Source organism: Ricinus communis, chromosome 8 (genome assembly GCF_019578655.1).
Source record: "Ricinus communis isolate WT05 ecotype wild-type chromosome 8, ASM1957865v1, whole genome shotgun sequence".
NCBI classification, from domain to species: domain Eukaryota; kingdom Viridiplantae; phylum Streptophyta; class Magnoliopsida; order Malpighiales; family Euphorbiaceae; genus Ricinus; species Ricinus communis.
Window position 1 is genome coordinate 17,939,641 of NC_063263.1, and position 24,087 is coordinate 17,963,727.

Sequence of the window (24,087 nt, forward strand, 5' to 3'; positions counted from 1 at the left end):
CAAAATAAATATAATTTGGGATAAATTAGAAATCGTTAAATTTATAGAACTATTTTAAATCTCAAAAATTTTAAAATTAAATTTTTATATACAAAAAATATATTTTTATCTCCTGCCATTTCAAAATTTTGATTTAGTATGAAATGGAATGAATTTCACAATATATATTTAGCATAATTTTAGTTTGAATAATCTAATTTTTTCAAATAAATTAATTGAAATAACTATTAAGAATATATCCTAACAAAATAAGAAAATTTTAAGTTTATGATACAAAAATGAAACAAACAAGAAATATTTTTATATTTAATAGCTAATTTTAAAATCTTACTATTTTAGAAATATTAGAAAACTTAAATTACCCACATCTTCATATAATATATATATATTAGTTATCATTTATCATTTTCTAACAGTTAGAAGTTTAATAGAAATAATAATGATATATAAAAATATAGTAGCTTAAATTACATAGTGTAACTCCAAAATAGAATTATAAAATAAATAAAATAATTATTAGGATAAATTAAATATAACTCTATCTTTTCCCTTATAAAGTCACAAAAGTGATAATCAAATAGCCACTTATTTATAATTAATTTTTAAAAATCTTTTTAAATTTTAATAAATATAATTCAATGAAACCGAGCATATATTTATTGGGTTTTATGTAATTTATAATGTATATAATAATAATATCTGGGTTTTTTTTATCTAATTGAATAATAAATTAACAAATCAAATTAATTAGTTAATTAATATACTTCATCATATAATAAAGATACTTTTACAGTCTTTTATTATATAACATTTAGGTTATATCTACTTTACGCCAGTACTGCATAATATTATACATCATGTAGGTAGAATTAAATAATAATAATAATAAAAAAACTCCTTAGATTGGTGCGAGTTTTATGATCTCAGGATACGTAATTAATGAGATGCATAATCATATTGAAATAACTTAATAATGATAATCCAGCAGGAATGAATGCGTTTTTTATTTTCCTGCCTGCTATTTCTTAGAAAATGAAAGATTAATTAAATAGTTAAAATGGTAAAAAAAGAAATTGAAGGAAAAACCTAGCAGAGGACAAATGCCAGGTGACAGGAGCTGAGCGACCCAAAACGTGCATGAAGGCCAAGTGTAAATGGCCATCTTGACCATAAAACACGTAAAATCAGCATCTCTATTTAAACTCTTAACAACTCATAACCCATTCACACTTAAAAAAAACTCAAAGACTTCTTTTTGATAAACAAGAACAGTTCAAATCAAGGAAGAAAGTGGCCCAAAATATGATGGCATCGTCTAATCTGAACCCAGCATTTGCCTACACGGTTGTGTACGTAAAGGATGTAGCCAGGTCTGTTGATTTCTACGCCAGAGCTTTTGGATACCATGTTCGTCGCCTAGACGATTCTCATAGGTACGTATACCTCTCCCAGCAGGCAAAGTGTTCATTCTTTCTTTCTGGTGGGTTGATTGGTGAATTAGTATTAATTTGGATGATGACGATGATGATGATGAAATAGATGGGGAGAGCTGGAAAGTGGGCAGACCACCATAGCTTTCACTCCTATCCACCAGCATGAGACTGATGATCTAAGTGGTACAGTGAGGACTCCTCACTTTGGACGCGAGCGAGCCCCGATTGAGGTTTGCTTCGCCTATGCAGATGTAGACGTTGCTTATAAGGTAAAATGATCTCATGTCATGTGTATTAATTTTACTTATTTATATATATAATACATGATTTATTATCCCGGTTTTGGGTCTGGAATAGAGGGCTGTGGAAAATGGGGCGGCGCCGGTGAGCGAGCCGGAGGAAAAACAATGGGGACAGAGAGTTGGATACGTGCGTGATTTAGATGGAATTGTTGTGAGAATGGGAAGCTACGTCTCTAAACCTGCAAAGCAGGACTGATTTTATGTATTTTTTCTTTTTGTATTTAGGGATGGATCATTTATAAATAGTAATAATAATAATATTCAGAGATTTTCTTTTCTTCCACAAGTGGTAGGCCATTCAAATTATTACGTAATATTTTCATGAAGAGTATCATCTTAATTGTTTTTTAACAAAAGTAGACCACAATTTTATGTAAAATGAAGTGGTTCAAGATGTTGTATTTGAAGCTCGTAATTGTGCCATTAAGTCAAAGTATTATGAAAGCTTATATTATAGCAGATACTAGGAAAACAAAAATATGCCTAGAATTACAGAATCTAATTTGTTTGCAAGGAAATTTTGCAGGATTCGTATAGTTTATATGCAACTTGCCCTCCAACAGCAAACCACAGCCCTTCAACTGTGGGATAATTTCACGCACTTCAAATTACTCATATACGCCATAATCTATTATAAATAAGCAGCTACCAGTTACACCAACAGCTATTCAACTAGCAACCAGCAATGCAACTGTGTTTGATAATTGAAACCAAGTTTTCATTTTCTCGTTGCCCATCATTTCCAGACCTCATCGACTCGGTATAACGCTGAAACCGATTTACGATCGCCTGGCCGAATTGTTCTCATCCGTAAAACACACTATAACAAACGACTTAACATGAATATTTCTAACTATAGCTGGATATGCATCTCATGTGATATAAAGCCGAAGGAAACAGAAAAAATGACAGGTTGAGCTAGGTGCATCTTTCTCAATTTGGGTAACAACCCAAGTTCAAGTGCCTCCTGTGTAAACCCAAAAGAAAGAACAAAAAAACAAAAAAAAAATAATGAAAGGAAACAAAAGACCAGAAAATTTGGGAGGGCGGCGTGTAGGATTGTAACAAGTAACTTCTAACCCATTGTCAAATTGCCACAATATGTTAGCCAGTTCAGTAACAGCCTAAATCATAACCAGCTCAGCATAAGGGCGCCTCAAGTTCTGGGCTAGTATAACATGCTTCCTTTGCTGATAAAAACATGCCAATTTCAAATTGATGCCCAACCCCAGCAGCAAATCCCTCCAAGAAGGGCTCCAAATAACTTTTTCCCCAAAGCAAGACACATGCACTATTATATCAGTGCTGTAACCGAATCAAGGATTCTTCCACCATATTTCTGGAGGATGCTGTCTACTACCTGTAATCGTAGAGCACGAATATGAGTGAACAAAATTTCAGAACACCAAGAAAAAATGCAGAAGAAGATAAATAAAATAAGAAACAAAAAGAGTCTACTAAATCTACAATAAAGCTTTGTGTCTATAGGCAGCGATGTTGCAAGAAAATCGCATGAGAAGGAGATTGCTCACCTGGTCAAGTAGATGGCAGATGGCTTCCCAGGAGAGGGAAAATTTTGCTTCAGGACTGAAACCTGAGAACCAGCTCTAGCAACAGCATCAGAATTGGTTGCGGACAAAATTTCCACCTCAAAAAGACCAAGTTGTCTCTGAATCAAGTCCACGTTCTCCTGAAGGACCTCAATTTCTCCAAAAGGTAGCTTCAGATCCAAGGCCTGAGCCCCAATTGCAATAGCCTCGTCCTTCTTTAACCTCAAGAAAGGCATACAGAGTTTTTGTGTTTGTTTAAAATCTGTGGTCTGACCAACAGAACTATTCTTTAGTGCTTCTATTATCTCCGCATCTGGGGTAAAAGTACGGTTATTGCTATCAAATTTGCTTTGAAGTATCGTCAAGCATTCTGCCCTCCATCCATCAAATTGCTCATTCACATATATCAAGCCTGTTATCTTGTCTTCAGTTAATGTTGCCACTGGAGCCCCCTTCTTATTGCCTTTCTTTGAACCTGAGAGTTGTTTCTGAAGTAACTTCCTCATATTAACAATTGAGTCCTGCAAGTACTTGTTAGCAGCCTTCAGAGTGAGATCAGGAGAACCAGCCACAGGCCACCCTGCATTCACCACAAATCCGTCCTTCCTCAAAAGTTCTCTCCAAACATATTCTGCATAGTGCGGACAGATTGGAGTGATAAGCCGTGTCTGCACATCCATAAAACGCCACAGCAAATCACGGTTCATGCCCCCAATGCCACATGAGAACCTGTACTCATCCCTTGCAGTTTGCAAATCATAAAACCCCGCTTTCAGAGCCTCTCTAAACATGTAGTCCCGATAACTTTGCTCAGTCATTTTGACAGCAATATTCATCTCATTTTCGAACACTCGATCAGCATAAGTCGATGGGGGACCCAATCTCAGAGATGATTCAGCAGCCAGAACCTCTTCCATCCAGGAAAGTTCTTTAGTTAAACGAAGGATTGCAGCATTCGCAGTTTCAAATACAAAGTTTGCATCATCAACACCATCCCCAGCATCGGCCAGAGAGAACCGTGTTGCATCAGCAGAAAATTCCTCAATTGCCTGGCGGAGTGTCCTGAAATTTCCTGTAGACTTGCTCATCTTTTCAGAATTAAGCATAATGTGCCCATTGCACCTGAATCCTCGAGGCCAGTGGTGCTTGGCCATGATTGCTGTATGGTTGTAAATGCAGAATGTCAAATGATTCTGGATAAGGTCCTTACCAGAGACTCGAAGATCAAATGGGTACCAATATTCAAACTCCTGCTTCATTTTCTCAAGTACAGGTGAAGGGATATTGGATGATTTGGGGAATGGACCAGCGCGGATAATAAAATCCCAGACTTCATCAGTCATTTGTGCAGGCTGAACAGGATGAGGCTTGTTTGTTCCATACATGTCATCGTCATGAAGCAGGTGGGCAACAGTGTAATAAGCCATGTAAATGGTGGAGTCAGACAAGGATTCAACAAGGAAATCTTTATCCCAGGGAATGCGACTCCCAAGCCCAAAAGATCGTGAACAAGCCCACTGATTTAACCAGCTCAAGGTATGCTCAAAGCCATGTCGTGTCTCATCAGAGTAGAGATTCATATTGGATAAGCATTCCTCAGCAAGTTTTCTCCATTCTTCTTCTCCATATGTAATGTACCATTGATCAGTAAGGGCCACAACACATTCATCACCAGACCTTGACACAACCCGCTTCTCAGGCTCACTATACAAAATTGCCTCACCTGTCTCTATAAGTTTAGCCCTAATTAATGGCTTTGCTTCCTGGACCTTTCTCCCTGCTAATTCTCCGACCAGCATTGTTCCTTCTGTGAATCCTCTCAAGTAGGTCAACCTTTTGGCTTCTGCAAGTTTCTCTTTCTCATTTTGGCTCTTAATTTTCAGGTCCATGCAAACTTTTTCAGCAGCCTTATCTCCAAATTCTGGAATATTGATAATCGGTACAATCTCAAAGGGCATTACCCATTCATCTTTTACACCATACTTTGCCCTTAGAGCTGCTTTTGCTTTCAAATCATGCAATGACATATAATCATCAGGGGCATCACTAGGTACACTAGTCACAATCCCAGTGCCTTTGTCTGTCAGGATAGTTAACATGGGAAGAGCATATATGACCTCGTTGAAGGAAAGTGGAGACTTCAAGCGTAAACCAATCAAATCATAACCAGTTAGCTCAATCAAGCAACTAGGTTTTTGAGGAATCCTTGAGAAGTTCTGGTAAGCAAGGTTGAGAGCTGCTCTCTCTGTGAGGATGAATACATCTGTTTCATTAATTTCAAAAGCTCCATATTTACCATCAGGCAACACCCATGCATTTGTTTGTCCATACATAGTCTCAGGTCTCAATGTCGCAGCAGCCAGAAACACATTTTTCCCTTCTAAAGGCCCCAATTTGGCAGAAAAAGGTGGCAACACCTCCATCTTGATAATAGTGTATTCTTGGGGCTGCACTCCTTCACCACTTGCCCTGTCATGATCTGCACATGGCTGACCATCTAAGGGAGAGAAAATTGTGTAGCGCACATCTTTAACAATCTTACCCATGGATTTTAATTTCCTCATCTGCCATTGCACAAAAGAATCAAAGTAGGGGTTTATATCTGTAGTGACAAATGATCGCCTCCAGTCACAACCCAAGCCAAAAGCCTTAAGATCTTCCATGGCTAATGGAGGAAAAAATCTCAACCATTCGTATGGATCCTGGAACTTTGATATCTCAGCATCAGAGAGCCCAAAACTGCGCATAATTTCCCACTGGTACATTTGTCCTCCTGATTTTGATGCAGCCTTAGACTTTTTGCCCTTGAACTTATCCAATGGAACACTTGCATCGGCATTATTGTCAAGCTGCACGGTTTGTGTTTCAACTTGATCCTCTTCTTTGGCAAAGATAGGCGGATAACCAAACTGCTGAATTTCCCGACGAAGCTTATCTGCAGAAGCCTTAATGGGCATACCAGTACAATGGAAAGCAAATGGAAAGAGCACGTTAGCACCCCTTAATCTATGATAGGCCGCAGCGAACTCGAGCTTGGACAATGAGAAGGCGTGTCCAAGATGCAAAAACCCATTCATGTAAGGAAATGGGAAGTTGCCAAAGAACTTCTCATCTGGTGCAGGAGGCCCTTTACCAGGTTCAGACCTGAAAACATCTTTCTCCTCCCACCAGGCTCGAGCCTTCTGCTCAATCTCTAAAAGACGGTCCCTCCTTGCAAAGCTCTTTCCACCCTCACTTGCCATTTCACAAAAATGACGCACACTGCAGTAACTAAAACTCAATTCTGTAAACAAGACCAATATATGGATGCTAAAAGCAAAAGAATCTCCTTCTACTAAATCATCTAAATAATCAATCAACAACGCTAAGTGAACCCAAAATTAAGTAAATTGAAAGAGTAATTTAATTTACCTGTGTTTCAGGAGCGATCGGTGAAGGGCATCACGTGCAAGAGCCAGCGATCAATCGAGAAAGAGAGATTTATAACATAAAACAGCGGGAATCAAAGTATTTTAACTATTGCGGCTTTGTTACAAGTTCAAGTTGCTCGTGAAGAATTTGCTTTGATTATAACAGAATTAGGGTTATCCAAAGATTTTCTTTTTCTTTTTTTGTAATGGGAAATAAGCTACGATTTTGCCCCTGAACTTACCACTAAGAGCCAAATCAGTTTTATTTTGACATTTTATGGGCAATTTAGCATTGAACTGACCAATTTTTTTCTAATTTTCAGCATTGAGAGTGCTTGACATTCGGTCTCTTTTAATAAGTAAAAGATAATTGCTTTTGTTTTTTATTTTATGTATGTATTTAGATTTGTAATTAATTAAAAAAATAAATATTTTCTAAATCAATTCAAAATCCTAATTAAAATTCATGCTTTTCTACAAGTGTATAAATCCAACGTTTTTAGTGATCTCCTTTGGTACCACCATGAGCAACTTTATTTGGCACCCTATCGGCAACACATATATGCCCATATATTAGAGGTGTTCGTGAATCGGATTGATCGGTTTAGAAGCTATATATTAATTCAAATTATATTAATCAAGTTATACTTATTTAAAAATAAATTCAATATATAAAGTTAAAAAACCAATAAATTTGAGTTCATTGTTTCTTAATCGGATTCAATTTTAAAAATCTAATTCGAAAAAGTAAAACTAAATAACAAAAAAAATAATAAATAAAATTACATGTAATTATATAGTTAGATTAGATGACAAGATATAGTTAAATAAGTAAAGTTTAAAATTCAATATTATTTTTTTATGAGAAAAAGTAAAACTAAATAACAATTTTGAGAGTGTAAGAAAAAAATAGTAAAATAAAGTTAAAAGAACATTGTCAAAAACTTTGGAATTATAAAATATTAAAATGACGTAATTTTATATATATCATGTATTATATATAGAATTTAACTTTTAGTTTTATATCAGGTTTGATCGGGTTTGATTATAATTTTTAATTTTTAAAATCAAGTCCGATACACTTTTACTCAGTTTAAGATACTTACAAATTATCTCTAATCCAAGACAGTTTAAACCAAACAAATTGATTTCGATTTTTCTCTTATTTGGTTGAACACCCTACCATATAGTAAATTTAGTGTTAAGTTGATCATAAATGATTAAAAGGGCTTGTTTGGACCTTAGCAATAAATCTAGGGCCTAAAGTAGATATTATTCTTTTTTGGAAAAATTGTGCAACTGTCCTTGCACTTGTTGGGACAGGGGAAGGCAGTAAGGCACTAATGGTTAAGATATAGGATATAGTGTGGTAAGACATGCTTACTTTTTTTAGAGAATATTATAAATTTAGTTTTTTATTTTTTTATTTTTTCAATTTTGATGTTTAAATTTTCTTTTTAATTAAATATTTAATCTTGTTAAAAATGTTCAATACAGTGTCTTTAGCCACTTTTACAGATTAAAATGTTTATTTGACTTATTTTGAAGAGTAAATTGACTTAAATATCATCAATTAAAATAATATTACATTTTTTTTTCTATCCATTTTCAGCATTATTTTTTTTTAAATCTTATTTGTTTCTTAAGAAATCAAAAGAAAGAAAAAGGTTTTTTAAAAAATATATAATTTTTAGAAACAATAAAAGGAGAGAGAAAGGTATTAAAATTTTTTATAAAATATATATATTTAAAAAATAAAGATGATGAGTAATTTTTTTCTTTTTAATGAGTAATTAAAGAAAATACAACATCTTAGTTTTTTAATGCTAAAAGAAATAGAAAAAGAAAGAAAACCAAAAATTAAGAAGAAAGAAGAAAGAAGAAACTGGGAAAGAAAATGTAACTAACAATGAGTAAGGAGATTTAAGTTATTTTATGTGTAAATTGAGTTAAATTATTATTTTAATTTATAAAATATATAAGAAACACCATAATATATATAAATTGATAAGTCCAACCACTTGATTGACCGGAAAAATATAATTTGAACAATGAAATAGAAAAGATAAAAAAATTAACACTCTATATTTGTAATTCTTTCCTTATCTTTATTATTTTTATTATTATTATTACTGTTATTTTAACGCATAACAATTTTGATTAAATTAGAATCTAACTTCATTAATCTAATTTAAACTTCTTTTTTGCAACTTTTAAGAAGCGTAAAAGAACTTTTTCTTGCACCAAATTAATTTTTAAGGACTACAGCTAGCTCATAGTTGATTCATATAAATGTTGTAAATATTTATGGATTATTGTTATTGGTATAAAAAATTATTGAAATATTATATTTATATATAATTTATTTTTTATTATATAAAATATAAGGTGTATTTTCAAAATAAAATAAAATAACAATGATGATAATAATAATAAAATAATTATATAAAAAAAAAAAAAAACTCATTTGAGGTTGAAATTTTGGATTATTAGATTGTTGGTAACTTTTTGGACAACTTCTGGTTTTCTAAAGTTTTTGAAAACTATGGTTTACGAAAAGCTTGCATTTTCTAAGCTTTTCCAAAGCCATATGTTTGCGAAAAAGGCAGCTCCTGAAAATATTTACGAAAAGAAAAAATAAACCAATTGAAAGGCTAGTTGGCTTGCCTGTGCAACAAACAGAAGGCCTTGGGGCCAGGGAGAAGACCCTTCATTAAAAACTCTGGAGCAGTAACTTGGAGAAAACTGATATACAATTCACTATACCACTGACTATATTTCATTTCAAAGTTCAAATGTCTGCCCTATTCTACAATCCCCTGTTTCATCAAAACTCCGCAGCAGGCAAAACCAAGCTTCTGACCTAAAACTTTACATCACTGAACAAAGTCCATGCATGCTAACACCGACAGTGACCAACAGCAAAATGCAAAAGTTATAATCACAAGAACTCTTGAGCATAACACTAACCAAAATATATTTAAAGTACAACAATGTTCTTGAGTTGTAACAATGACCAAGCAAAGGAAAAGGTAAATGTAGAGACAGGAGTGAGAATCTCAAATGTGTTCTACAAGGATAACAAATTACCCACTGATCCCGTCCCCCTCCCTCCCACACCCCACCCATAATAAATTCTGACATTTCTTGGCACACACGGACAGAGAAGACGCATAAGTGAAGGATCACAACATTTCTTGCGATTTTCTCACACAGCGGCTAACTTTTTTCTTGAAATCATCTCTCCTATCTCTCCATTCCTTCTGCATATCAGAGGTAACTATAAGTTAGTAAAAATTTGGGTAGCACCTTTAGACTGTAAAAAAGATGCCAAGGAAGAAATTAACTCTCTTATCATGACAAAAGACAACAAATACACTCTGCATAAACCTACTACTTCAATAAGTAAGCAGTTTAGTGATGTGTGATGAACAGACAAAGTCCACAAACAGATGTGACCCTGTTAGAATATTCTTCATACACCAACAATCTAATATGTCCTTATTTGACCATGTTTAGTAGCATTTTTTATGCCTGGACTTCTCCTTTGCTTGGATTAGCATATTTTAGCATTTGACATTACTCCTTTCCCTCATACAAGCATGTACATAAATCCTTAGTAAGTTCTAACACTTCTTACATAGGATTCAACCATTGGTCACAAGGGGTTGCTAAGAATAAGAAAATTGTACTACCCAATTCAAAATTTCTCTGAAACATAATATACATGCAAAACTGCCTCAGGTTCACTGAAGGAAGTCAAGGAAGATGACTACCAGCTCACTTCATCCTGTTCGGATCACACAGTTTCATGATTTAATTTCATTTTAACAAATGTGCAAGTTAATCCAATGAACGGCAAGTCCCCTGGAACCATAAAGTAGCAAAAACACTTTGTAACAGAAGAAAATAATTAATAAGCTGGAACTTTCATGATAATAGCAGAGAATCTTTATCCAGAACCTGCAGTCAAACAAATTCAGAAAAGAGCCATCCAACAGACAACTAGAAGCAACAATCTAAACACTAGTTTGATTAAAAAACTAATTTATATTTGGCAGCTTTGCATATGATCTCAATAGCCATTTCCTTAATAAGCTAATCTGATATATGATCCATTTGAAATAATAGCACACCAAGGAAAATAAGAAAAGTATAACAAACTCCACTACAGAGTTAAGTTACAAATAGAGATGTGGAGACAAATAATGCCAGTAACACTTACTGCAGCTTCAACATTTGCGGGAGATTCGTCATTCGGACTGGAAAGCATTGATATGATGCTCAGTACTATGCTTTCAACCTGCACAGACAATATCCCACAACTATGAATTAAAGTCACAGCCAAAAAATGGAAAGCCATATCATGCTTGACAAATATGATCACACAGCTCAATGGAGATAACCTATTTGATCATTTTCCTTCACGTTATAGGATCAAAAGAGGAAATAACATAGGAGGTGATCAACTCATCTCATAATACATCCATACACTTGCCAGTCAAACCCTTTCACTTGCATTAATCAAGGTCTGATAAGATAAGCACGCCTCACTTTCACTTGTGAGCATCATACCCATAGTTCTTTGCTACATAATTGGTTTTTTGACATTTAAATTATTGGTGATTAAACGTCTTTATGACATCTAACAAATGGGTTTTGGCCATTGAAAATCATATATCGTAAAAAGAAAAAATGAATAATAATAACAAAATTTAAAACAGACAAATCAAGGCAGATGATGACAAATTCCATTGCATGGAATATTATTTCCTTTATGAAATTCTGTGCAAGGATAGGAAAAAGGTCATGGTCATCAAGGGGATGGAACTATATTCAGGAGCCTCTTAATGGACACAAATAGCTCCAAATGTATCATACAGTAACCATCTCCTAGATGCATAAGTAAATTCTATAGGTAGTGTCTTGCTTATTGCAGTCATAGCCATATCTATTCAGGAAAACGATTTTTGTAATCAAATATATTTCCTTGCTTCAGTAATTTGCTTTAGAACCATTCAGAATCCAGGTTCTTTGGCATGTGAGTACAAAGGATACACATTTGAGCATTTCACCCTTCAGCTGTGCTATATCCAGAGTCCATATATAACTTCAAAATTTTAGTCAGAATAAGCCACTTCTTGATTCGAATTGGTCCACTTGTTTTGCTTCCTTACCGATTCTAATCCATATGAAGAATCACAAATTTCCATTAGGTTCAATCTGCATTCAGTTAAGCTCACATTTGCCCGTCATTTTGCATTTGGTCCAACCTGTAATGAGTTGGACGTATGTATCTAGTTAAAGCCTCAAATTCACCTCCGACTCCCTATTTTTATTTGAAAATCACCTAATAAAATGTCTGTCGAGAGTTTAAACTAAAATTATAAAGAAAAAGACAAAGACTTTTCATTTGCCTATAATCATCAAATATATGTGAAGCCTTCTCCTTCTACCAAGTCTCAATATATTTCCTTCAGTCTTGTGTTACATGATTGCCAGCCCAAGAATAGCAACTATAAAGGCATAAATTTTGACCCAGTCCCCCACCATAGATGGGCTTTCATTTTTTTTTCCCCTATGCTGTTTTCTCCTCTATTGACAGACAGTTATATGTTTCTTTCTCTGATCTTTGTTCTATTTGTACTGCGCAACTGTTACTACTTGGTTGTTTACTTTTTATTTGCTTTATTTTATGTTGATTAAATTGTCAAAAACTCAAACCCCAAACAATTAGTTAAACTGAAAACAGATAAAGTTTTCTATGATCATGCAAGCTATATCTGCAGTATGCCAAACGAAATATTAGTTTTCTATAACTAATATTTTGAGAATCCTTGGATTACAGTTTTAAATATAACACTGAATCTCTTAACTTACATGGTCATAGTTACTGTCTACAAATTATCAAACTTAGTAAGGTCCTGAATAGTGAGGAGTTTCTTTATGGAACTTGCAAAAAAAAATTCCATTAGTGTTGGAATTGAAATTTTTAAGCTATTCAAGGTTCTAATCTTAGAGTTTAAATATTTGGTCCTTAACTGAAACCAACTGTAACTACAAGGTCTTGTTTGTAACTATCCCTTCATTGTAGTCATAGAAATCACCAGATAATTATTTTTCCACTCAATATTTCATGCTTTGATCATTTGTACAACTTTCATTGATTTCAAGCATTTAACAGAAGAAAAGAAATCCCACAGCATTCAGTTCTTTATTAAGAAAATTAGAATATTAATTCAGAGCTCGAATCCCAATTTGACATCTATGCTCATATTGATAAATATAAGCACCATCCTTTAAACATGCAAATTTAAAAATGAAATTCCAAGTTTGCCTTCAAAATTTCATGCAACAAAATGTAGAAAGGAGACAATAATTGCACATAATTATGACATACTGTATGGACAGGCATCCAGCGCTCACTTGCAAGCTCATAGCCGTTTGGATCATCACCTGGTGGATGAAGAATTGAAATGCAAACACGCCCATCCTGGTAAACTGCAATTCAAGCAGTAACAGGAATAAAATTAAGAAAATAAAAAATTCATCAACACTGCAATAGGAAGAGGACGTAACCAAATATACCACAGATAGAAAAATCAACCAACCATTAGGATGCCATATCTCTGAGGTGAACTTAACCGTAGGAGGGCTATTTGGATAATTGGATGGAAAGCTCATAATGGCATTAAAAAATCCCCCTTCACTGCAATCAAAAGATTTGTAAGAAAAACATAACATCACCCAATGATCCAGCAGTAATATAGATAAAAACCCTAGTCAGTCACGCACAATATGCTGAAAGCGAACTCCATAGGAAGAAAAAACAGGAAAAATACTTTCTCAACAAGCTGACAAAACGAGCCAGGAAATACACTACTAGGAAAAATCAAAAGAAATCAGTTCATGAATAAACAATAGAACATCCCACGATACCAAAGACTTGAACACCACAATAAATTGTGGTCCAACTGTAAACACTCAATACAACATCACCAAGATAAATCTTGATAGATTATACTTGAGAGGCTAAACCAACACATAGAAATCAACAACCAGCTCTATACTCCAATCAGCCATCTTGCTTAAAAACTGAGCAATGATATTGAGAAATGAATATTTTGGAACTCAAACGGGGTTCATTCAAAAGAAAGATTATCATACTTGTAAAAGTTTAAGCTTTCTCAACAAGACCAACAACAGAAAAGCCACACCGACATCAATTTCATGATCATGCTAAAACCCTCAAATAAGCAAACAACAGATACAAACCACCCACTCTCAACAAAATCTCAGCTCAATTGATCAAATTTCATTATCCAAACCACCAATAAGCACCCATGATTTATCATTTTCCCTCAATCCAATCCAGTAAAATTAATGAACAAACACAATAAACAAGATTAACATCAATATGAAACACCCATTAAATCAAGATTAACAACACATACTAAAGTGTATCAGGCGGTCCGATAATGGTAACACTCCATTCAAAGATATTGTTTTCATCAACCAACCCAGCAGAGAACCCATCCACAGGATGTTTACAAAGATCTGCATCCACCAAAAAGAAAACCCCGATCAATTAAACAAATCAAGATTACCCGATCAAAATCCCACAAAAAATAAAACCAAAACACAAATTAATAGAAACAAAGAAACAGAAAGACAAGATTTTTAACATACCCTTGAGCTGTTTTTGAAGGAGAAGGCTGGCTTGAGATGCCATATCAAAGATTATTATTAGAGAAAGAAAAGAAAAGAAAAGAAAGAACGTTCTAGATTTAAGAAATTGAAAGTGAAAAGCCGACACTACGTTGAGCAATTTATAGATTAGATTTTGATAGATAGACTAGAAAGAAGGTTCTATATTTGGACTATAATACATCTCTCTCTCTCCCTTTAATCTCTGTGAATACATGCTTATAAGAGCCATGACATAGGCTATGTGTCTTTGTGGACGGTCGCACATGGGTTTAGTCTTAATTCGCTACGGCGGCCAAATGTGTGCATATAGGTTAGCCCTCCAATCAGGTACTGATATCTAGGAAAGTTCCAGTTTTACTTCCTTTTATTAGGTTCCAGCTGTTAGTACGACGTCGGATTATGGAGAAAGTATGAATTGTCATGGTAGGAACGGCCCTAGAAAATTTACTTTGAATTTCCTTGTTTCTAAGAGAAAGTGCCTCTGGTATTTAGTAGTAAGAGCTTCAGATAGTAAAGTTTAATACTTTCTACTTCGCCCCCAATTTATTTAATTTCCCACCATGAACGTATAAAATTAAGGCTTATTAACAAAATTAAATATTATCTAAATATAAATATAGTCACTATATAGTCACTAATTTATTAATAGATATATAATAAACTAATAATAGTATATAGTCACTTATGTTTTATTATATTTAACTATTATTTTAATTTAATAATATTTAATAATATTACTTTATTTGATTAGTTCTTAATATTACAATACATTAAATATTATTATTTTATATTAATACTCGACATTATAATAAACTTTTATATGATTCATAATAAAGTTAAATTTATTTTTTTTAGAATTTTATATGTTGTGACCTTATAGAAACTCTAATTAATGCTTACTTTATAAATATTATAAAGTATAGATTAAAGTATTTAAAGGTAATATATTATCTCATTAATTAACAAGAGAACAATAATTATGAACCATTGTATATAATATATATATATATATATATAGTATTAAAATTTAAAAAAAAAATTGAGGGTGTTATATGATGACTCTCAATAAAATTTGAACTAACAAATGTTACTTAGTTTGGTTGCTTTATATCATTATTTTTGTTTAAGCCATTAGTTGTGGTTTTGCTCTTTATAATTTATCTTGTTTTATCAATTTTAAAAATAGTTTGTTGTTTTAATTTCTCCGTTTTTCTCTTCCTGGCATTGTCCCCTTCCCCTGTATTTTAAAAAAAAAAAATAGTAAGAAACATGCTAAAATTATGAAATGCATCAATCACAGCGTTTTTTATGGTGTATTAAAAAAACATACTAGAATTCTAGTATTCACTTAGCATTGCCCTAATACTTTTTAGGGAATTTTTTGAAAATATTATAAGATATCGTTTTTACTATGTAAATATATTTTTTAAAATACAGTGTGGTTATTTTTTAGTTATTTCTTGATTATTTGTCAGATATTTTTTATTGTTCTTTAATAGTTTTTGGGCTGTTTTACCAAAAGACAATTAAAGAAAAGAGAAAAAAAAAAACCAAAACTATAATTTTTTTAAAAATTAAAAAATTATATTTTTGATATTTTAACTTATAAAAAATGAACACCGTACTTTTGATAAAAAATTAAAAAAAAAAAGAAGATATTTTTATTACTTGTCTTATTTTTTAACTTTGTCAAAAAAATTATGGCTAAATAATTATTTAGGCCTGTGAGCTTATTGCATTTTTTCAATTTTCCCTATACATTTAATTATAGTTCAATTAAATCTCTCAGTTCCAATTATTGTTGTTGTAGTTAATCTTTAATTCAAAGTGCATTTGAATATCAATAAAAGAGGTTGAAGATTAGTTTGGATTTTTTATTTTAACTAGTAATAATATTTTTTATAATTGACGTTGTCAGTAAAATATTATTATTTTACTATGACTTTTAACAGAGTAAAAAAAACTAGCTTTTAAAGTTGAGAAACATAAGTGGATCGAAATTAAGTTTAAGGAGTTAATTGTAAGAACATGATAAGTTCATGGCTTAAAAATGTATTTAGCAAAAAAAATCTTGTTAGCAAATAAATGGGTAAATTGCACAACTGGCCCCTTGAATCTGCCTTATGTATCACAATAACCCTTAAAATTTAATTTGTATTACTAAAACCTTTAATTTTAGTTGAGGTATTACTATGGGGCAAATGAGCCGAGCTTTTCAATGTTCAAGCTCGACTAGATAATTTTTTTTATGTTTTATAGCTCGAGCTCAGCTTGTTGTAAGTTTGATATGTTTAAGCTCAGCTCATAATTAGCTCAATAGTATATATAAATGAACTGAACTTGAGCTCGGCTCATTATTAGCTCAGTACTTATATAAACGAATTAAGCTCGGGCTCGGCTCGATTTCAAGCTTGGCTTCAAGATTGTTAAGCAAACTCGATCTTACCAAATATGTAGCTGTAAATTTTATAATTATAAATAAATTATATATAAAAATAAAATATGCATATAAATTCATAAATTAAAATAATTAACTTAAGTTCTTGATAAAGAAAAAAAGAAAAAAATTCAACAAATTCGATAGAATTCTATCTCAAACTCGTTCCAAATCTATTTATAATTCGACCAGGACTAGAGATGTAAACAGCCTAGCTTGATAAGCTTCATATTAAGCATATTATAAAAATATTTACTCATGTTAATTTATAACAGTTCTTAAATATTTACTTATGTTAATTTATAATAGTTCTACTCCAATATATTTTGTTTATTAGCTAGACTATAATACCTTTTATGTTAATCTATAAAGTTTTTACTCTATTTACAAGCTTCGCATTAAGCATATTACAAAAATATATATTCATACTTCGTTAATTTACAAATATATAGACTATAATTTTCAAATATCTTTAAGCATTTACATAATACATACTTGTTTATTCAAGGCTAAGACTACGTAATTTTATAGTAATATCTTTAAGGATTTACATATATGCTTGTTTATTCAACATTAAAACTACACAATTTTATAGTAAAACAACATAGTTTATGTTAATTTAAGTTAATTATATTATATACAAAATTACATTATTTTCATACATAGTTTTTATTTTAATATCCTCTTTAAATTAATTTATGACAAAAAATAAATTGATAAGACATTAATAATAATTAAAAATATATAATTAAATACCAACTTAATTAATAATGTTATTAAATAAAAATTTGCTTATGTAATATTAAAATTATTCAATTAGAATATTTATAATTAAAATATAATTTATTGGTATATATTGTTATTTTAAAATAATAAAAATTGAGTTTCTATGATCTATTTATTTATTTTATTTTATTTTTTTAATTATAATATATTATTTATTTATTTATTTATTAAACTAATATTTGAGTCGATTCGCAAAATTAGACAAGTTGAGCACTACTAAATTTAAATTTAGCTCGTTTAATAAATAAATTTGAAAATGAAGCTCAAGTTCGACTCGTTTATTTTAACGAATAAATTCAAATGAGGTTTTATCGAGCTAAGGCTCGGCAACCTTAGGTATCGCTAGACTCTTTTCCTTCAGACACTGTTCAAGAGATGGATAGAAATTTGACGTGGCAATCCATCATGTTAAACTTTTTCTTAACAAGTTACATGTTATTCTTTCATGCCCATGCCAAGTCAATATTACATGAACTAATAAGACGAAGACAATTGGCACTCATTTAAAAAAAATATTAAACTAAATTAAATAATAAAATTTAAAAATATTATTAAAATTAAAATTAGCATGGTAATACTTAAAACCCACTTAAATCAACCCGTATAAATCATAAAAAGTTAAAACACAATTTTAACTTTCCCGAGAAAAAAAGTCGGAGCTTTCTAGAAAACAAACAAGGCTTCTGTGGGGATAAACGTCTCAGACCTCCGTCGTTGCTCCTGCTCCTCTACCTCCACCACCGCCACTAGAACCTCCGCCAACATCTCCACCTCTCAAATCTGTAACCATACATCTTCATTGGCATCATCTTGAGTTATCATTACAACAACAAGGGTGCTGTTAGGATTCAGATTTGCAGCGAGATCGAGATGCTTCATCGACATCAACCAGGCCGCTCCTCCTCTTCCTTTATATACTGAAGCGTGGGCATGGCCATAAACAAATTCCTTCCTATTAATAATCTTTCTTTGTTAATTGGTGAGATTGTCACTTGAACTATGCTCGTAAGAAGAGGATGGTGGAGATTGTTCTCTGCCAACCATCCTTAGCAACTAATCAGATGTGTTTTCAGATGCTAGTAAATTTCTTGTCTTCCGAGCCTTCTTCCCTCTTCTATTTTATTGCATCCATCATAGATCTTTCGCAAAGTTAATCATGGCCATGAACCTCGGTGCCATGATTTCCAGATGCACCATGGGTTGCAACAGCCATTAACAGGCACGACGACAAACGACAGCAAACGCTGGTCGTGTTCGAATGACAGGAAACCACAGGCAAGGATAAGTATTGGTCGGTGTTACGGTGGTACAATGGTTCAGCGACGATAGTATGGTGGTTCAACCACAATGACAATATTTTTTCATTTTTTCGTTGGTAATAGGATGGTTTAATGTATTTTTTTGTTTAGATTTTTTTCATTTTCAATTTGCATTTTTATTTGAATTTGGGGCGTTTGGATTATGAGAAAACTAAAGAAAATTGAAAAAGAAAATAGTAGTTGTGTTGATTTTAATTTTTGTTACTGATGTAATTAATTGCTTAATATTATTATCTTTTAATTTTTTTTAAGTTGAATGTCAAATGTCATAATATTATTAATTTATACTAAAAGTGAATTGCTGATGTGGCGTGTTAGAATAATATATATATATTAAATATATTTAACACATTCAAAATTGATGGTTGGTACCTTAATTTAAATTTAAAGGATATTATGATATAAATTAAAATTTAGAAACTATAATATAATATTAAATATAAAATTCAAAGGCTATAAGCAATTTATCCAAACAAATGCAAGTAAATGGAGTTGCTCATCAACTAGCTAGACCCACTCATTTTTATGCTAGTCCTTTGTACCCATTTGTAAGAGGTTTAAATTTTTTATCACGCGGCGTTTGTTTGCTGGTAATTGCATCTTATTAATAGTAAGTCTTGTTTCAAATTAATTATTTTAAGGCCTAATTAATAACAAAATTTAAGCTCTTATCTTTCAGTGCGATTTTAACTAATTCATCTAAAATTGTCGGTTATTCTATAATTTAATATAATTTTAACCAAATTGATGTGTCAGCAGAAAGAAAAAAGAATTACGCTGCCATGTCATATAAAATACTAACCGCATGAGTTAGCTTTATGAAGATTACCAAACACTACCAAAACCACTGCTGTCGCCGCTACTAGACAACCGTCATTTCTGCAATTAAGTACAAAAGATTAATTTACAAAAAGAAAAAGAAAAAGTGAATATATCCCTTCCCAGGAGCGGATAATGTTATTCTGGTGAGTACAAGTTTAATGTGTTGTAACAGAAGATTGAACTTCATTGTTACTATTTATTTTGGAAAAAAGGAAATCTAATAGTCTTTTAATGCGAGTATTACTTGTTCTTCAACACACTATTCTCTTATAGCACATAAAAAATACGACTTAAAAATCCATTAAAATTCGCCAGCCAGTATTCATTGAGTTGTTATCTGCATGTAAGATATGCTAAACACTATTAGAACTGGTAATTATGAACTTTGTAGGCTACCCATCTATAAAAACAAAATGATAATAATGTAATCAGACATCAAGCAAAATACAATTAGATTTAGTGATGGTACATGAACGACTAGAGAATTGTAGCAACTAATTAATGAGTACAACAAAAAGAATTGCCACTAACTAATAAGATCTGATAAATCATCTAGGCAGCGTAGCTCAACATATAAGATTGAGCAAAATCACAAGTTTCTATTAGCTTCTTATCGAAAGGTTTGCTTAAAACCCCCAATTAAGATATCAAGACTAGAAGATGCAGAGAGCCTTGGTAAAGAAGCAGAGAAATATGTGTCAAAAGGCAAATTAAGGGAAATAGGAGTGGTATGTACACTTAGAAATGAAGTTTGAGCAGAGCACCACTTTATATATGCATACTGATGCCGATGGTTAACTTCCTCCTTGCATGATGCCTACAATCATGAGCAATATATATGTACTGTAAATATAGTGCTGGTTATTGCTTGCATTCTCTTCAATTTCTCTGTTGTATTTTGATTGATGTATGGACTATGATCTTTTTGAATCATGAAAATTGCCAACTTTTAAGGTGTAAATAACTACAAATATATAGTGGAGAAAACAAGATACATTGCTATATCTTTTTTGAAGTCGTTACCTACTTTTTTCATAAAGTGAATAATATTATGAAAAAAGATTATTTTACCATGTGATTTCTTTAAATTTTATAAACAGATTATTAAGTGAAAGAATAATTAAAAGATTTAAGATAAATATTAAAAAGCATATAATGAATATATAATGAGTTTATTTCAAGTATATAATACTATGATTCAAACTTAATTTTTTACTCAAATTTTAAATCATGTTTTGTGCTTATTTTCTATATAAATGATATAATATCTAATTTCTTCACCGTATTGGACATTGGAAAAAAACATGAAATATGTGAACTTTAATGTAACGAGTATTCTCAAAGCAAAGATAATAATTTTTTAAATTTTATAGTTAAACGGTATAAATTTATTTTGAGTATACAAAGAGTATCTTCGAAATATATTTTAAATATATTACATACTTAAAACAATATATAGAATAGATTAGTGTATAGATTTTTTTTAAAAAGTGTATATAAATAAACATAGCATAAAAAGAAATAAATTAGTAAAAAAAGAGGATGAGTCATATAATTTTCTCAAAGGAGCAAAAGGTTTAGATTGGTTGTATGATTAGGTCTTATTTTAAGTAGAGAAGTGCAATTGTAGTTTTAAAATTGTTTAAAACTCGGCCCATTGGCTATGCTGCGCCGAGTACCACATATGATGGATCATCAGTCTGGAACTCCAAAAGGTCTTTTATTTTTTATTTATTTTTTAAGGGTTTCTTAAGCATTCAAGAAATCAAAATCTCAGCATGAATCACAACAGTAACAAGAAGTGAATGATCAGACGTAGTAGAAAGCCACGCCAATGCCCTAATTCCTTCTCTCCTCCAGCTAAAGTCGCCTGGTAGGAGATGAAGACAGAGGAGAGTTGTAATGGTAGGATGAGTGTTTTAAACTAATAAATATAAAATTGTAAAATTTTAATTTTAAATTAATAAGATATTAAAATATACATACGAATATTTTATATTTTGATATTAAATAATTAATACATATTTTATTATTTAAAATTAATAAATATATAATAATCATCAATAAATTTATTATACAAATAAGTATATATATTAAATTTAAATAAGAAATTTTAATTAATTTTTTATTAATAAAAAATAATAAACAAGTAGAAAGAATATAATTCTAAAAAAAAAGTTAAAACAATATGGAAAAAAAACAATAAAATATTTTTAGTCTTAGATTTAAGAAGATTTGTTTTATGGAAGGATAATACTCTATAATGGGAAAAATCTTATCTAGAAAATAATTTAAAGTGAATCATGTCAGATTTAACATTTAGATTTGGTTCGGGTCTCACCATTCATATAAAATGGCAAGTATCAACATGGCTAAACAAGTACGTAATCTTTTTGTTATCTTCATATAAAATAATGCATAGGATCCCCAAAGTTAAGAGAGACGTACGTAAATAATTATCAACCACTTTTCTTTTGGCAGAAAGCCAGAGGAGTACCGATTTGTCTGAGACCCAAGAAAAGCAAAGAGACATGCATCGGGTACCCCAATAGAAAGAACCTTTCACGTGACCTACACAGTAAAAAAGAAAAACTAAATAAATAAAAAGAGAGGCATTTTCGAGAAAGAAAAACCCAAAATAAACCATCTTTTTTTAAATAAAATCTCATGGTTTCAGAAACACCTGACACATTTTTGAAATTTGACAGTGCCTTTCCGGCCCCATATCGGACCTCCCCCATATCATTATCCACACCCTCCACCAGATTGTCACAGTACATATCCCCACTTTCTCTTCACTTTTGTGTTTTCCTTTTTCTTTTTCAGATAATACTAACACCAAAATTTGCATCTTTCTTCTTTAACTTCTTTATTTCTTCTTCTTAAAAGAACTGAGGATTTTTTTTTTGGGTCTTTTCTTTATTGAACTTAGATAAGATTATATTGGCAGTTCCAGTCATCTATAGCCGAAAGAAAAATAAGAAATAATACCAGAGAGAGAGTTACTGTAACTAAAAACACAATCATTCAAAATCATAATTATACAAGATTACATTACATTCCATCTTCTTCTTCTCTCTCTTCTCTTTCTCACTTGACATAACAAACAGTAGACGCTCCAAATACAACTAACTATTATTCATGTTCACGTCTTCTAGTGGCAGAAAATAACTTTAAGCTCACGTGGCGAAGAACATTCATGCATGAGAGAAGGGCTATCATGAGCATATGTAAAGGTGGCAGGACAAGCATGTTTAAAAAACTGAGAATAACTTGATGCTCTACAGGTCTGTGGACTATTGTAATGATTCCTACAGCAAAACTCATCTGTCCCGAACGCTTCACACCCACTTTTACACGCCACCACCGGACCATGACCAGCAGGGTATCTCAGCTGCAACTTAGCCGGACACGTGGCGAGCAGATTTGCCCTACAGCCAACAACAGGACAAACCCCTTTACCTTCATGTGGAGTAACTGTCATAGGGATATTAAACCCATCAACTAAAGAAACTCCGTAAGAAGAGAAGTCATTGTGGCCATGGTGGAGGCTAAACTGTGCTAGTGTAGCGGGGGTGGCTCCACCAAGGCCGTTGCATTCTATCTGATGATTGCAATCACCAGTGGCGCAGTGGAACTTGCCGTTGTAGTGGGTGCATCCAGTCCTGGCCCAGATCCGACCGGACCAGTGGTGGTTAGGGACTGGGAAGGAGCGGTGAGTAAGGGTTGTAAGAGGGAAGCCTCCTTTTTCAAGGACTGGAGAGCCTGAGTTGGGCTGGATTGCTGGGTAGATCGTGTAAGGACAGTTGTTGACTAGGGTTAAAATGAGACCTGGTGGTGTTGCTTGGCTAAAGGAGGTGAGAGTTGTAATGGTGGAGTAGAAGAGCAGCGCAGTAATAGCGGCAGAAGAATAAGCCATTTTTTTGTTGGTTAGTTGAATTTGAAGAAGAGATGGGAGTGAAGTTGATTCTTATAAGCACGAAGGAGGAGGGTTAGTGGATTAGTAATTGTGGTCCTTGGCCCTTAGCCTTTGGCGTGTTTTGTTTTCCCCATGCCAATTGAAAATACTCAATGACCCTTTTGATGTGTCTAGAAGGGTTTATTTGAATCATTGGAAAGAAAGGGTTTATTTGAAATTTGGACCGCAGGTGCAATTGTTGCTCTCTTTCTTTAACGAACTGATCGATTAATGTTATGTTCCTTAAAGGACTTGTAAAATTAATTAGGTATTAAGAAAAAGTAAAGTAACTAGTCTATGTTACAATCTATAATTGAATAGAATAGTTCATATGATTTTTTTTCTTTTAATTTATTATAA

At 32.2% G+C, this 24,087-nt stretch overlaps 4 protein-coding genes across 5 annotated transcripts; 1 reads left to right on the top strand and 3 right to left on the bottom strand.

Annotated features, from left to right (window-relative positions):
- Nucleotides 1–1,207: 1,207 nt before the first annotated feature.
- Nucleotides 1,208–2,003, top strand: LOC8281881. The gene is made up of 3 exons (XM_002531321.3): nucleotides 1,208–1,433; nucleotides 1,540–1,702; nucleotides 1,791–2,003. The coding sequence occupies exons 1-3, from the start codon at nucleotides 1,303–1,305 to the stop codon at nucleotides 1,929–1,931; spliced, it is 435 nt and encodes a 144-aa protein (XP_002531367.1). The 5' UTR covers nucleotides 1,208–1,302; the 3' UTR covers nucleotides 1,932–2,003.
- A 566-nt stretch (nucleotides 2,004–2,569) lies between these two features.
- Nucleotides 2,570–6,938, bottom strand: LOC8281880 (leucine--tRNA ligase, cytoplasmic). 2 transcript variants are annotated; one of them, XM_015726720.3, is made up of 3 exons: nucleotides 6,697–6,938; nucleotides 3,268–6,555; nucleotides 2,570–3,095 (listed from the first exon to the last, which is right to left on the bottom strand). In XM_015726720.3, the coding sequence occupies exons 2-3, from the start codon at nucleotides 6,525–6,527 to the stop codon at nucleotides 3,092–3,094; spliced, it is 3,264 nt and encodes a 1,087-aa protein (XP_015582206.1). In that variant the 5' UTR covers nucleotides 6,528–6,555; nucleotides 6,697–6,938; the 3' UTR covers nucleotides 2,570–3,091. The 2 variants fall into 2 exon arrangements, with proteins under 2 accessions (XP_015582206.1, XP_002531366.1); XM_002531320.4 differs by having other exon boundaries at nucleotides 3,268–6,546; nucleotides 6,697–6,937.
- A 2,695-nt stretch (nucleotides 6,939–9,633) lies between these two features.
- Nucleotides 9,634–14,659, bottom strand: LOC8281879 (ubiquitin-conjugating enzyme E2 7). Its single transcript, XM_015726722.3, has 6 exons — nucleotides 14,385–14,659; nucleotides 14,150–14,252; nucleotides 13,307–13,404; nucleotides 13,096–13,196; nucleotides 10,921–10,998; nucleotides 9,634–9,958 (listed from the first exon to the last, which is right to left on the bottom strand). The coding sequence occupies exons 1-6, from the start codon at nucleotides 14,425–14,427 to the stop codon at nucleotides 9,881–9,883; spliced, it is 501 nt and encodes a 166-aa protein (XP_015582208.1). The 5' UTR covers nucleotides 14,428–14,659; the 3' UTR covers nucleotides 9,634–9,880.
- An 8,118-nt stretch (nucleotides 14,660–22,777) lies between these two features.
- LOC8281878 (osmotin-like protein) lies at nucleotides 22,778–23,775 on the bottom strand. Its single transcript, XM_002531318.3, has one exon. It carries the CDS (start codon nucleotides 23,686–23,688, stop codon nucleotides 22,924–22,926), a length of 765 nt encoding a protein of 254 aa, XP_002531364.1. The 5' UTR covers nucleotides 23,689–23,775; the 3' UTR covers nucleotides 22,778–22,923.
- Nucleotides 23,776–24,087: the final 312 nt, after the last annotated feature.

Excerpts from the sequence above, each read along its gene's own strand:
- LOC8281879 (XM_015726722.3), bottom strand. The coding sequence starts at position 14,427 with ATGGCATCTCAAGCCAGCCTTCTCCTTCAAAAACAGCTCAAGG. Across the intron at positions 10,999-13,095 it reads GCTGGATGCCTGTCCATACA|GTTGAAAGCATAGTACTGAG; the intron begins GTATGTCATAAT and ends TTGTCTGTGCAG. Across the intron at positions 9,959-10,920 it reads CCGCAAATGTTGAAGCTGCA|AAGGAATGGAGAGATAGGAG; the intron begins GTAAGTGTTACT and ends TCTGATATGCAG.
- LOC8281878 (XM_002531318.3), bottom strand. The coding sequence starts at position 23,688 with ATGGCTTATTCTTCTGCCGCTATTACTGCGCTGCTCTTCTACTCCACC.
- LOC8281880 (XM_015726720.3), bottom strand. The coding sequence starts at position 6,527 with ATGGCAAGTGAGGGTGGAAAGAGCTTTGCAAGGAGGGACCGTCTTTTA.
- LOC8281881 (XM_002531321.3), top strand. The coding sequence starts at position 1,303 with ATGATGGCATCGTCTAATCTGAACCCAGCATTTGCCTACACGGTTGTG. Across the intron at positions 1,434-1,539 it reads CGCCTAGACGATTCTCATAG|ATGGGGAGAGCTGGAAAGTG; the intron begins GTACGTATACCT and ends ATGATGAAATAG. Across the intron at positions 1,703-1,790 it reads ATGTAGACGTTGCTTATAAG|AGGGCTGTGGAAAATGGGGC; the intron begins GTAAAATGATCT and ends GGTCTGGAATAG.